Here is a 14,805-nt window from a genome sequence, read left to right on the forward strand (position 1 = left end):
AAACATACAGCATTTCCCACAGGGAGAAAGAAATATGTCTTGACATCCAGGAAACACAAAATTAGGCTGAAGCACAGTTCTCCAGAATTTCTAAAGTTTTTGTTGTGTTATTTAAGTTATAATGAAGAACCACTTTTCAGCAGAGAAGGTACCTATACAAAAACCTAAAGGCTTACCTAAAGCTAGTAATACTATGTGAACATATTAACTGGGAAAATACCAGAAAGAGAGAGAAGCCGTTTCATTGCCCCTTTAACCAGGGGACAATCATGATTTTACAAAATAGGGCAATACAGACCAGCTAAGTAAGTTTAGGGTGGATGACTAGAAATAAGTATTTAACCACTCAAGGTTAGAGTGTTCTGCATGCTGTGTCAGAGGTCTAAAGCCAGATATGCAGAAATGGCAAGTGTTCATATCTCCAACTAAAATGAACTCTATCTTTTATTATATATATAAAGCACTATAAGCATATCGCACACTTGAAAATCCTGAAGTTTCGAAGCTGAGCATACAGAAACACTGGGTTCCACAGTTTTTCCTTTCTCTTCCACAGTATAAACACTATGGAAAATTTCATAGAGGCAATGAAAATATGACTGTGTCGTACAAGCAGTAATTCAGGAAAAAACCTGCAGCCTAGGCAGATTGAAGCCTACCTTCCTGCTGAACAACAGAAAGGCCTTTTAGGAAAAAAATGCACGCAAAAACTTAGTTACACCTCACACATTGGGATGGACTAAAGTTCTACAGGCAGCTTCAACTTTGTTTCTTCCCCAGTTTCATCAAGTTTCATAATTTAAAGAGCACTTTTTATTTTTAAATGTTGTTCTGGATATTGTTTCATTTCTTTTTACTATTTTAAGTGGAAGTCAGTAGTAAACCAGTGAATTTTGTTGCTGACATTGGTTCAGAAGCAGCAACAACAACAAAAAAAAAATTGAATGATGGAAAACCATAGCTGCTCTTACATATGCTAGGGAATTGAGCTACGCAACAGCAGATTAAGTGCCCCTTGGAAGAGTACAAAGTGATGAATTCTCATGCACAATCTCAGTACATCATATAGCTCAGTTTATACACATCCTGTATTCTTATTTTTGACCAGACAAATACACACAAGCCTCTTTCTCCCCCAGTCTACCTTCTGCTCTACTTAGTGCAGTGAGCCCAACCAAAAAAGACAAGTCACGAAAACAAGCTGTGTGGAATCAAATCTGTGTGCACTGGAGCAAGAGTTAAAGGCAGAAGTACAGCAATTTTGGTGTGTTAACCAATACAACTGTAAAGCTCATCAAGAAATGAATAAATCAAAGCTAATTTCTAAAACACTTTGTATGTAATAATGTTTCTCCACTGGTTCAAGTTTTATCTTGGATTAAATTTACTATGTGCTCTAGGATTTACATTTTACTGTTTTCCCAGATAGGACAATGAGATTAGATGGTCCTGAGCATACAGTTTTGAAGCAGCAGGCCTTTGTTCCAGACAGTCTAGTTGCAACTTTCTTCACGCTGCTTAAGTTTTCCTAGAGATTTTTTTCCTCCTGCTGAAGTACATCAGCACTTTGTCCAAGCAATGAACCAAAAAGAGAAAGAGGTTACCTGTTTTGGCAGTGATGAGTTGCAGGACCAATGGTCGTCTTGTTACAATTCCTGAACCTCGTGGAAGAAAATCCCTAGAAACAGTAAAAAAAAAAAAAGTTACTACCCAGAAAGCACTGTCCGGTTACATAAGATATCGGACTAATTCGGAGCCTCCTCTATACCTTCAGCTGCAACGAAAATGGAAAGTTGATGGGGACAGATTTACATCAAACACTACTATAAAGTAGGGCTGTTGATTTTGGTTCAGGATAGCAATAGGTCATTAGACAAATATGGATTAAAACTAAATTACTGTCTTGGGGCATTACCAGCTCTCTTTCTTCATGACCATCATACATAACATCTCAAAATTCACTTTGCATAGTAAGAGTACCTGAAGCAATGTCCATATTTATCAGCCTCTCTAAAATAAATGTGTCCTCACCGTATACTTGATTTGAAGAGAATATGGACATATGAATACACACACTGCAACACACCACACCAAAGCTCTGGACAAACCAAATTGGCACTCTGCACCTACTCTTTCAGACACTTAACTCCTGCCAGTTCAAATCCCCAAATAACTTTTCCAGCAACACATCCACCAGAAGTTTTTGAGTGAAAGCTGAACACTAGAAGTACTCTGGAACAGTAGGAGAGGGTATCCTTGGACCAGAAAGCAAACAATGAAGCGAAGTCAACTCTGTCATATCATTATGCATCCCCATGATCCTTTCCATGCCCCCAAAGACAAGGAGGCTCCCTATGTAACTCAAACTCTAGAAAAACTTTTAACCAATTGTTAGTTGCAAAACCAATAATCAGAAACCCAAAGCAAAATAAGAGACTTTTTTTTTTTCTCCAGGATCTTCCCCAGTTGCCATACGTATTAAACTCTGACAAACTTTGAGATCAGGTTCAGTGAGGGGCTTTGAAGAGTGCTCCCTTCAAATAAGCATCTTCAGAGGAATAAAATTCAGAGGTAAACAGCCAGTTTCATAATCAGCTTAAGTGCACTGAAATCCTCCTCTTTTTCCTGCCTGAGCAGGGATGCTGAATCACCTTCTTGCCTGCCTTAGCAGCGTTGCTAACTCACCTCTGCAGCTCCGGTGAAAAGCAATGCGGCAAATGGTTAGGGCATGAATTTTCAGTCAAATCGCAGAGCTGAGCTGGTTGACCACATTGACACATGTGCAAGTGCCAGTACGAAGGGTGAGGCAGGCATGGGCAGTGTGTTTGGCCAGGGTGGGGAGAAGGACAAAAGAGTCAAAGGAAGAACGATACAGCCCTGTCAGCCTTTAGACAGAACTGCTTAGATGGGTTTGCTCAAGCCACTTGAGAAATCAGATCTTACTTATAATCATTGCATATCTCGATACTGACCTTGTGCTACTTAACGGATGCCTGATTTTAGCAGTTCTTTTAAGATGGCACACAAACGTGTAAGGTTTAAAACAAGCCTAAAAAGTGCATCTATGAAAAATAAAACACACAAATATTTCATCAAACTTCAGGATATTATTTGTGCACACCAGAGGATATTAGGTCTGATGAGTCCCAGGCCAAGACAGGCTCAGGAATGCAACAACAGTGAACCTCTTTCCACAAGCACCAACAAGGTGACAAAGCTTTAGGCAGCCTGCAGAAAAGAAACATGGCAACTCCACTCATGATATAAAGATTTCCTTCACAATCTAACATCTAGACATCAAAAAAAAAAAAAAAAAACAATCACATAAGCGAGCAATTCTAAGGCTCTGAGGAACAAGACTGACTGTCAGCTGTGGCCCACACCACTTTAGAAGTCCCCAGTATTTTGAATGAAAGAATGTTAATTTCTAGATAAAATAAAAGTCTCACTTTCTCAGTATCTGTTAATGTATGCTTACAGTGTGATTACTCTGCAAACTAAAGCCCACCATAAAAGGAGAGGCTGCTCAAACACAAGCTAGCTCATTAACTTCTCTAGTCAAATACAGATCTGCAGGCAAAAGTACAATTAATTAGGAATTCAAGTAATCTCTAAAGCAAAGATAATGCAAAAACATCACACGTACTGATTTATATCTGCTGCGATGTTTTACAACACTTGAGAGTGCAACAGGATACAAGAACTACCTTGGAGAGATGGTAAAGGCCTTCAAAAGGTCTATCACAATTTCAACACCTACCAGCGGAGAGAAACCTGTGCCTTGGTGAAGTGTCATCTACTGATATTTCCTTATGGGGAAGAGGAGAAAATTTTAGTAGAAACATATTAATTTCTCTGTGTGCACTCAAAGTAGCTCAAGATGTAGAAAACGCCTATTGACATGAGAGTTTCACACTTTGGTTTTCAAGCATTTCAGGTCTTATTTAAAATAAATAAATAAATCATTTTTCCATCAAGAAGCTAAAAGGAATTGCCAGTCAGGACAAACTGATCAAAAAACAAACTAGGGTCCTCTACAGCACCACAGGAGGTAGTAAAATCTTTCTTCAGGGAGCCAAAGGCTGAAAAGACTTATTGATTTTCTGCTTCAGACTAAGCACATTCAGAGATAAAGAACACTGCATTAATGCAACTCCCAGTTATACAACATGGACCTTCCCTCAACAGCAAAATTAGATAGAAATGAACAACACTGATTTTGCTTCAGAACGTTCTCTTAAGTCCAAAATAGATGGCATTCGATAACCCTCTCTAACAAATTGAACTGTTGTCAAAAAGTCTATTATCTGTTCAAGCAAGCACCAGCAGAGAGAGGTTCCTGCTTGGTTAGATGGCGAACTGTGTTGATCACATAACCAGCTAAACAGCGTGCAGCAGCAGGACATAAGGCTTCTGCTTCAGATGTACAGTTTGAAGAAGAAAAAATGACAAAGAATGAGGATAAAAAGGATTCATGGGGAGAGTTCAGGAGACTTCCCCCACTCCCCAACCCTTAACTACTGAATGTGTATTTTATCTCTATGAAAGAAACTTTGGCCTCAATTAATAAATCTGTCCTCACAGGGACAGGGAATTTTTTTTTTTTTTTTAAAACATTTGAAATTTCAGCTTCAGCCACAAGGCAATGGCATCTGTGCACTTTCTCTGCACAGCCCAAAGCAAATGTTACAAATAAGTACGTAAACTCTACTTCTAGAAAAAGGCGGTTCTTCAAACACACACACAAGTGTAAGTCGAATCTAAGACATAACTTGCACCTTTTTAGGAAAAGCAATATAGTACCACATTACAATTCTAGCAGCAAGGGAATCATATTAAAAACTGTACAACTGCTTCTGCAGAAATGCCTACTTTGACATCCACAAGACAGGATGCAGGTCTTCTCCCCCTCCCCTTTATATGGAAAGATTTCTATGCAGGGTTTGCCAGCGGTGCCGAAGAAAACCCAACAGAGTATCAGGAATGGCCCCACACCCTCATTTTTTTCCCCAAAACATCTACCTAAATACTTTTTTTTTAAAAAGACAAAAAAAAAAAGCTTCAGCAGCAAGAAATATGATAGGACTGAACACAGCCAAGTTACAAAGGATCCTACTGACCAAAACGGTGACGTCCTGATGTCCCTCGACATCCCGGTGGCACACTTAATGTTATTTAAAAGACAGGTTTGAGAGGTTTCCAAACCTTTTGGTCAGTTCGTACAGATAAGTTTAGCGAGCACTGGGAAAAGAATCATGTCAGAGTTGAAGCGGCTGTAAAGAAATCCATCTAGAAAACAGGACACGCCTGAGAATTTGAGCACCAAGACACCAGCAAGGGAGAGAAAAGGCTGTCTTCTGCAGTAGGGTAGTGAGCCTTTGAGTACCTGCGTGCACAACTGCAAGATCGCTTAACAAGGTGCAGGAAACAAGAATGAAACACACTGTGCAAGAATAAAGCTGGGAATGAATATATACTCCTTTAAAAGACATGCATGCTACATTAAGAATCAAACTACTTTTTCATCTTTATTTTATATGATTATATATTTTTATATTTATTCTTTATTCTGTATTATTATATAAATAATATTATTATTTATTCTCAGAATATTTTCAGCGAAAGGTACTCTGCTGACACCAGCTATACCAGCTCAGCAGCAACGCTGCTGTGACATGACAGTTGGGAGACTGGCAGCAAAGCCTGTCCAGTGATGCCTAACCAGTACCGAACATATCAAACGCAAATAAGATGCAAGAAACCAGGTTGTCCAGAACACCACTTCAATAACTCTCCAAACCCAGAATCCACACATCTGTTAAAATACCATTAAATATTTTCAAGAGCAAAATATGTTCACGGCCAAATAATTTTTACCCTAAAAACTATAAAATTACTCACATCATATTGCACAACATAAACTATACTGTCTTCACTCTCTAATACAGCCCATTTCCAGTATCAGAGATCTGGACAAGTATATCTACTAAAACGTTTGTTTAAGGCATAAATGTAGCAGATACTAGTTTGAATTTGACTTGCTAAAACCCAGGTCTCAAAAATTGATGTCACAGGATGGTGAAAGAAGTTACACAGGCCATACCAACACCTTAGCAGGTTATAACAACAGGAGAGTTAGGGGTCTGACCTTTGCTACAGTAGACAACTTTACTGTAGAAAAAATGAAGAGAAAAAGAAAAGGAAGTTCATGTCTCTGTGTGTTGTCTTTCATTTATCATACCACCCTCTCTGACCGACCATCAGAAAGCAAATAAGCTGAAAAAGTAATTAGACAAATCATTAATGGGGAGAGTCCCACAGAAGAAATGGGAACACGCTTTCAAAAGTCAGAAAGGGCAGAAACCATAGTAAAATGCTGTCCTGGTTTCAGCTGTGGTTTCTTTCTAGTGGTTGCTGTGTTTCAGATTTGGTATGAAAGGAATGTCAATAATGCATATTGTTTTAATTGTTGCTAGGTGATGTTTCTACTATTCAAGGACTTTTTTCAGCTTCCCATAGAAGCTGAGAAGGAGCATAAACAGAGCAATGGACTGGCCAATGGAATATTCCATACAACAGACATCATGCTCGGTGTATAAATGGGGGTTGGCCGGGGGGCAGGAATCCACGATCACTGCTTGGGACAGGCTGGGCAACCAATTCACCAGGTGGTGAGAGTGACTGGTGTTGTGTTACTGTATCTTGTATACTATTTTACCATTAGTATTATTATTATTATTTTCCTTTTTCTGTTATTGTTTGATTAAACTGTCTTTATATCTCAACCCATGAGGTTTTTTTTTTCCCCTTTCCCTTCCTTTTCTCCCTCTTCTCCCTACCCTTCTAGGGGAGGAAGAGGGAGAACTGCGCGAGCAGATGCGTGATCCTAGCTGCCAGCTGGGGTTAAACCACAACAAATGCTGAAAAGCAAACTAAACAGGGGCTCCTTCAGCAAGGTTGTCTCATTATAATGCAGGACTATAGCTTACAAAGAAACAAACACATAGCAAACAAAATCTAAATATAATGTGTTCCAAGGGGATTTGCAGGTAGGAGAAGAATTTTCATTTAGGAGCTCTCTAGCACACTAGAAAAAACTTATTTTTAAAAAAGAAAAAAAGAAAAAGACCAAACAGAAGAATTCCCCATTTGTGTGAAGAGCGTGGATGCATTGTCACCACTTAAACATGGTTTCAAAAAAGTAACTTAAATCTGCTTAACTTTGCTAGTATAGTACTGAGAAATGTTGTGCACTTTGATCAGTTACACAGTCAGTATTATACAGGATAAATGGTGATTAATTCATATAAAACACAGGGGGAATCCAGCAAATCAAATAATGGAGGAAAATGTCAATGATTACACAGTAACTGCATTAATTAAAAAGCTAGGAACAAGTAAAACTGATAGTGATGAACTGTCAAAAAAAAAAAAAACCCAAAAAAAAAACAAACAGAAGTCCCTCCAAAGATAAAGCCTCCACATTTTTCAGAAAGGGTAGAAACAAAACAGGCTCAGGACAAGAGTCATAATTCTCTTACAGAAAAGCACAAATGACCCATCTATATCTACTTCGTTTTGCCAAAAAACATTGATAATACTACTTATAAAGCCTTCCCTAAAATACAGAAAGGCCGTATTCCACGGGCTGCTCATATGAACAACACTGCTGCAATAGCATTCCACCCAGGCCTTTATTCCCAAGATTTACCAAGGACTGCAACATAGCTTCAATTGCAATAGGAAGCAGTTATGCCAAAAGTCAACAGTTTTCCTGGGCTTTTTTCCAACACAGTGTTTATTGTTTTATACAACTCCAGCCTGGCACACTTGTAGCACTTGTGGCTGCATCTTGTGCAAAAGAACGCACTGTTTCACAGCGAACATCTACATGTGCCTGTACCGCCAAGCGCCTCCCAGTTCTGTGGCAAATGTACACTGGACAGAAGGGCTACAAAAAGCTTTCACTTTTATTGCATTTATCATATTTAGCCTCAATGCAAAGTGCTACAGAAGAACAAAACAGGGAAAAGCATGGTCCAAGTGTACACCTACAGATAAGAGGCATTAAGAATTTCTAACTTCTTTCCTTCTAACTTCTTTCTAACAGTTCTTTCCTTAGGTTCGCTTTCTAAAACTCCCAAACCAAACACAGTTAATTTATAACTAAGGAGCTCTTAATTCTAAAAATATACATCTGAAGACCAGTTTTGGCAACCATGTTCTTTCTATCTCACCTGCTCTTGCTCCTGCGCTCACCAACACCACGGAGGACCCAGCAAGTAGATCCTTTATGTGCTTTTGTTCATTACAAAGTAAGGTACGTCCAAACGATGGGAAGTGTACTTTGCATTTAAACAGATCTTTCTTAGGAATCAAATTCATAATGTCGAGTGAAGTATTTTCTCAGGGAAGCTTATCGTCACTGACACTGGACATCACTCTATTTATTCTTCCTTAGTGGAAGAAGCACAATTCTTCCTTAGTGGAAGCACAATTCCTCTACCTCCAAATGACAGTACAAAGATAACCCCAGGACACATTTTCAAGAAGTCTCAGAAGCCTTAAAAGACTATCTCTATTGTGCTTTGATGTTCTCAAACACACACCTTTTTGGCTTCCCCCCCCCCCAGTGATACAGTAGTATACATCACTTTCTGCATCACACTGGTATTTGGCTATATATGCCGTTCCTCATTAGCTCAAAGTACAGACACCAACTCTTATTATCAGTCACCACTTGATCCCTCACCTCCTTTCATTAGTTACAGAAGAGTAAATGCTTTTTGTTTTGGCACAATGTCTGTCAATCAAGAGAGTCTCCTACAGCTTTGTTCAACGGCTGCAAAATCTCAGCCTAACATAACAGGGCTTACAAGAAGATGCACAAAATAATTAATCCTCTTTATTGAAGACCAGTGATACCTATCTTAATTAGGCCTATTAGGCAAGCTAAAGGCATTAAGATACTGTGGATTTTCAGTGATCTCTGATATATGAGCTCTTAAAGCTCTATAACATTCTTTCCAGGGTTTTTTTATAAACCACACAGCATAGATGGTGGCATCCTTATCATGACACTTTAGTGCTTAGTTCAAGTTCTCTAATGAAGTTTGGTCTGAGTTTGCAGTAATCATTCTTTCAAGGTAAATCTTCCTTCAACTGAGAGATCATTTTAATTAACTTGCTGAATCAAGATGCAGTCCGATACCCAGGAGCAGTAACTACACATTGCAGCCCATGCAGTTTGGACGCGTCTTTAGGGGTGAGAAACTGAGTATTCAGACATCCTAGGGCTGTTAACTACCTCTTCCTTTCAAGCAGAGCGGATAAACTTGGTGTCTCTGAAAAGCCATTTTCCAGCCCAGCAGTGTCCTTCATCACCACCGCTGAACTACTGGAACCGAACAGCCAAAGCAGGGACACCCCAATTATCCTATCCATCACTTTCAGGTAAGCACACAAGTTGAATCAAGAATAGTAATAAAAAAAAAAAATCTTGAAACTTTTACACAGCACTGCAACCTAGCAGCCTAAAATGGCCCTTTGGGTCTCCCTTACCTCACTGCTTTATGGAGTTGAGACCAACTATACAAAAATCCAGAGGGGAACGGTACAAAAAAATCCACACAAACAGACCTAACCATGGGAATATGGTGAGTGTTGACTCTAAAGGTGAGAAATAAGATACTTTTGAAAAGCCCTTGAAGAACTTCAAATAAGATGGCAAGGGATTTCAGTCACACTAGCTGGGCACCTCCATAACAACTAAGTTCAGTGACAATGCTTAGGCACCACTAAGGCAAGAAAGCAAAGCTTGAGATTTCCTCTTTGTGCAGAAGACTGGAGACAGAGCAGGCTTAAAAAACACTGTCATTATACTCCTGTCTTATCTGGAAGATGCCTTCTTTAAGTAGCAGCAGCATTTCTGCTCAACATGCAGACAGAAATTATTACATCTCTCCCATTAAAGTAAACATTAGAGGGCTATGAGAAAATCAGTGCCAAAAATTACACTAGTGCCAGTGGTGAAGTCTTCCATTAAACATGATGGAGTAAACAGGTTCTCCAAAGTAGGGGACATTTGAACAGAAATCTAAGTAGGCACAAACCATTAATAGTACCCCAAATCTAATGTCCTGTTTTGGCAGCAGAGTCCCTCACATTGCATTTCTGCACAGAAAAGACAAGCCTGTTCACTGAAGCAGAGAAAGAAGATGCACTTCCCAGTATTAAGAAAAAAATATCTTTTACATGATAGAAAGTTTTAAAGTCTCGATAATGTTTATAAGACTGAAAACTTGCCATACACAGCTATGAAAACTTGCCAGGCAAAACCACGAGAGTGGTAAGATGAACAGTGCTCTGTTTGCGGTGATTATGCTCAGGCTGTAGGCTTGCTGTATTAACAGATCGGGAAGCTGCCAATGTGCAGTCTCGTCAGCAAGCCACTGTATGCACGATGCATCTGTCCTCCCTGGCAGGCATCCAAAACTTTGCTGCATCATCCTAATTCCATTTGTGAAAATGCCCTTTTTCCTCTTTCTTTTTTAATATTTTACAAAAGCTTCTGCTATTTCCTGCCCAACGGTGCTCTCCCTCGATTCCAAGCGGGGGGGTGGGAGAGGAAGAAACCACAAAACACAAGAAAAAAACCCCAACAATTCTAAGAATTTTTGTGTTGAAAAGGATGAAGCAGACTTTGCAGAACAACTGTATTCTCTCTAATCAGATATGTTTGCTCTTAGGAAAGAACTAATTTGCATAGGATGTTGGTGCATAAAAGCCCATCCATTCTCGGGATGAATACTAATGCAGCAAGATTTTGTATCTCCATACAAGAAATGAACAACAAAAATTCTTTACTCGTTTTAAATTGTTGTCAGTGCTCTAAATAGAATTTGGATGTTTGTTGGTTTGGTTTTTTTAATCACTCACAGCTGCCAAATACTATTAACAATGTTTCTTTAAAAAAAGATCTAAGTAAAAAGTTTTCCTCTATAATATAACCAGATATAAACAGAAAAAAAATATCCGACTGCAAGGATCAGAAAGAAAGCATCTCCCCAACGCTGCAGGCATATCAGCTACATGAAGCTAACTACTACATAATTACTTGCATTTAGCAAATAATTCACTTCTGGATACACTGTCATGACAAAACTTTTAGGTATTGCAAATTTCAGTGGTGTCGTCAAAAAAACACACAAAATAAGTCCCAAGTCACACTGTCCTGAACTCACATCCATCAAGACAGACTTTTTAAACAGTGGTATAGCATGCAATCAGTTATGACACATCACAGTCAAGCCCCAAAAAAACTTTGCCTCTCGAGAAGCATTGTGAAAATACATTTATCTCTTTTGTGGCGGACAAGGTGTCAAACCATATGATTACTTTTCTTGGTACAATACAAGCCATTTCAGATTATTTTGCAGAGCTGGAACATAAGTGGATTCAATTCTTCTGTTGCCTCCAGAATGTATATACAATGGGAACTGCAGAATAAAGCAAGCCTGAATTTGTAGAAAGAAAGACTACTACAGAAGGAAGGGGGGAGGGCAAACGTTTCTAAAACAAGTGATCCAAGTGTTTCAAACAACTTCTTTTCTCTAGCCATTTTATCCTTTTTTTACCTGCCTATTTATCCTGCTTTGTGCCTGTACTACGTGCAAATGAACATATTGCCATGACAATGAAAGGCTGTTTAGCTAAATACTGAAATACAATATCAGTCATGATCCCCCATCTCTCTTCTCACCAGAAACTGAATTATTACCACAGGAAAATTTTATACTAAAAGTCTGACCAAAACAGTGCTTTATGCTGCTACTTCCCAGAACGCTAACAAAGTCATAATGCTGGAAGTCTCAGGGCAGACTCCTAACTAAAGCTTTCCAGCCTATTTCCCAGATCTGACGGACATTGGGGATCTTCTGTCAACATTTTTTTAGCACCTGAACAAACTAACAGGTGAGCACACAAAGGCACAACACTGCCTCTAATGGATTATGCTAAAATTTCTTCAACAGCTTCCAGCTCCGCTGCTGAATTGATCTGCAACACAGCCCATTTCATCCACTGTCATGCAGCAGAGGCTAGAGACGTCTACAGTTGTTCTCGTGCTTGCCACGCAGAGCCCTGCCTATTCTCTGCAGGTGAGTTACACACAGACCATTTTATAGCATCCTCTATAGCTAAGCACTACTGAATACGTCTGTACATTTTTAGGCATCTGCACTGTACACAGTAAACAAAGTACCAAGTACTAAAGATTAACCTAGCTTTGACTATATCACCTCTGAGGGGGGAAATCTAGCTGTGTTACAGCAAATAGTACATCTCCTGCATATCTGAAGAATTAAATGTTGGTGATTTTGCAAGGGAACTAGGATGCAGAAATGCTATGCTAGGTATTGAATTAAAAGCATAACTTCCACATACAAATTATAAAAGCTGACATTATCACTAGACACTTTGGTTGAAAACCTCTCTTATCTACAGCTACAGTCTCCTTTGCATCCCAGAGGCTATCACAGACAACAGTACTTGGCAGTACATCAAAGCCCAGCATGCAGTTAAATGGGATTTTGCTTCTTTCTAGTTCAATAATGCTGCCTTGTTCATCTCAATGCAACTTGCTGAAGAAAAAGATGCAAGGTCACAGTTAAATAATGCTCATTTCCTGTTCTCAGCATATTTACGCTACAGGCTTTACACTGCAGACACACAGCATTAAAAGGATTCCCAGTAACCCGTTACACATAAGCACAGCAAACAAGGGGAGTTCACAGGCTCCTATTTACTAAAGGCCTTATTCTGAAATGCACTGTTTAAAAAAAAATAAAAAATAAAACCAAACACCAAACCCAGAAAAAGCAAAAATGGCTTCTGTCCCTCTGTGCTTGCAATCTAGGCAGACATTGTTTAAGAAACCCATGAATACTTAACATAATACCATCAATTGGCTCACTTATCAACTAATGCATAGCAAACCACAAACACGATTCTCTCTCAACAACTAAACTGTTAAAAGGCACAAACTAAACACCAGCAAGGGTTCCTTTTTGGGAAGAAGAAACACTGCTATGTCTCAGCTGTCCAAAGCAGAATCCAATACTCAGTTTTGGTGCCATATAGGTACCTAAAGCAGCCATCGCACAAAGCAGAGAAATGCATAACAGCAACTTTTAGACTTCAATCACAGTTATCCCACGCTGATTTTCAGTTTATATGTTAACCTCTTCCTTTAGAAATAGAAGCAACTTAAAGGAATAAAAATCTAAATCCTACATACAGTTAAGACAGAGTAAAGACTCCAGGCATATATATGTGGCTACAGATGCAGGTAATGTTTAAAAACCAGTCTGAGGTCATACAGTACATCAGTGGCAGAGAACAGTGTCCATACCTGTACTTCTCTGCTGCAATCCATAGCAGCATCACTCCCTATGTTTTCAGGCGAATATCCAACCAATCGTATTGTTAACAGGTATTTGTCTAAACTGGAAAGCTGTTTTCTATTTCATCAAGGCAAATAACATAAGCTTGAAACATTAGTAGGAGCAATGACCATCAAGAAACAACAAGACAACAAAGGTGCTTGTTATTTGTTGATTTCAACACTACCAAATCCCAAATGTGCGCTCCTTCCTGAAGGCAGCAAGTATCGGGATTTATAACATTATACAAAAGCCTAGAGACTCAGACAATCTGTTGAATTTTCAGAAGTGCCTCTCTATTAAGAATCAGGAAAGTTTAGATGAAGTTAAGTGGATACCTATGGTCTGAAAAAAAAGAATAGAAAAAGGAAAAAAAAAACCCATACAAACCTCTCATTAGATGATTATTCACCTTTAAAAATGATCAGAAGTGTGCAGTCACCTGATGGATTGAACTTCCAGTAACAACTGCCACTGAATCTGTAGCACTGATTCCTCAGAAGGCACTCAAGTCCAGACAGAGGTTTTTTTTGAAGGGCTGCTCTTTGTGGTGCTTTGAGGTTTTTCTGAAATCTGTGTCTCAGACTTCAAATACTAAGCTTGTGTTCACTAAGGCACTACAATACCCTAACCGTATATAGTACGCCAAAGATATTCTCACAGGTACACCTTACAAAAGTGTTAAGCATTACTTATTGATTTAGCCTATCTGTAAACTGCTTGATACACGGAACTCAAATGCCAAAATATAGGTCAGGGCTCCCTATAATATGCCTCATTATGGAGTACAGCTTTTCTTAAAATCGAATGAATCATTTCATTGGTAAAATTTAAATGCCAGAAATAGGAGAGACAGATCCTCAAAACAGTTTTAGAGGAAAACTTTTACTTTACGTGTGGGGGAAGAAAAAAAAAAAGTTCAGCATACTTGTTTGCATGTCTGCTTTTGACTGCACATTTGCTTTACTTCGCATATATCAATTCTCAAGACTTGATATAAAAATGAACTTAAAATCCACATCAGAGTTACATTTAAGGACAAAACTAGGCCATCTATATTCCACGTAAATGGCCAAGTTTGGTCTTCAACCTCTAATTGTAAAAATGTATTCGGGGAAAAAAACTAAATGAGCCACTGTCTCATTTGCTGCTGTTTCTATTTAATGGATTAGCCAGAAACAATTCTTGCTTTCAGCACACCAGAGTATTTTGATAACTAGACTAATACACTCAATACAGCTGTACAATGGCTTAATTAGTCAGGAAAAGGAGTGGCTGATTCTGATTTCCAGAAGATCCTTAAGATTAAAAAAAGAATAGACAGCACCACATTTCAGTTTGTATCTCTGCCTGCTTAGCTTTT

The 14,805-nt window shown here is 38.8% G+C and overlaps 1 protein-coding gene across 9 annotated transcripts in view; it reads right to left on the minus strand.

The window, feature by feature from the left end:
• DNM3 (dynamin 3) overlaps nt 1–14,805 on the minus strand; it is a 181,477-nt gene that overhangs the window by 162,074 nt on the left and 4,598 nt on the right. For all 9 annotated transcript variants that reach the window (XR_010072176.1, XM_063343211.1, XM_063343210.1 and 6 more), the window contains exon 2: nt 1,605–1,678. Coding sequence is in view for 8 of the 9 variants with exons in the window: in XM_063343211.1 (XP_063199281.1) it covers nt 1,605–1,678 (74 nt within the window). In the remaining variant the exon portion in view is untranslated. The remainder of the gene's footprint in view (nt 1–1,604; nt 1,679–14,805) is intronic.

Source organism: Chroicocephalus ridibundus, chromosome 8 (assembly GCF_963924245.1).
Source record: "Chroicocephalus ridibundus chromosome 8, bChrRid1.1, whole genome shotgun sequence".
NCBI lineage: Eukaryota > Metazoa > Chordata > Aves > Charadriiformes > Laridae > Chroicocephalus > Chroicocephalus ridibundus.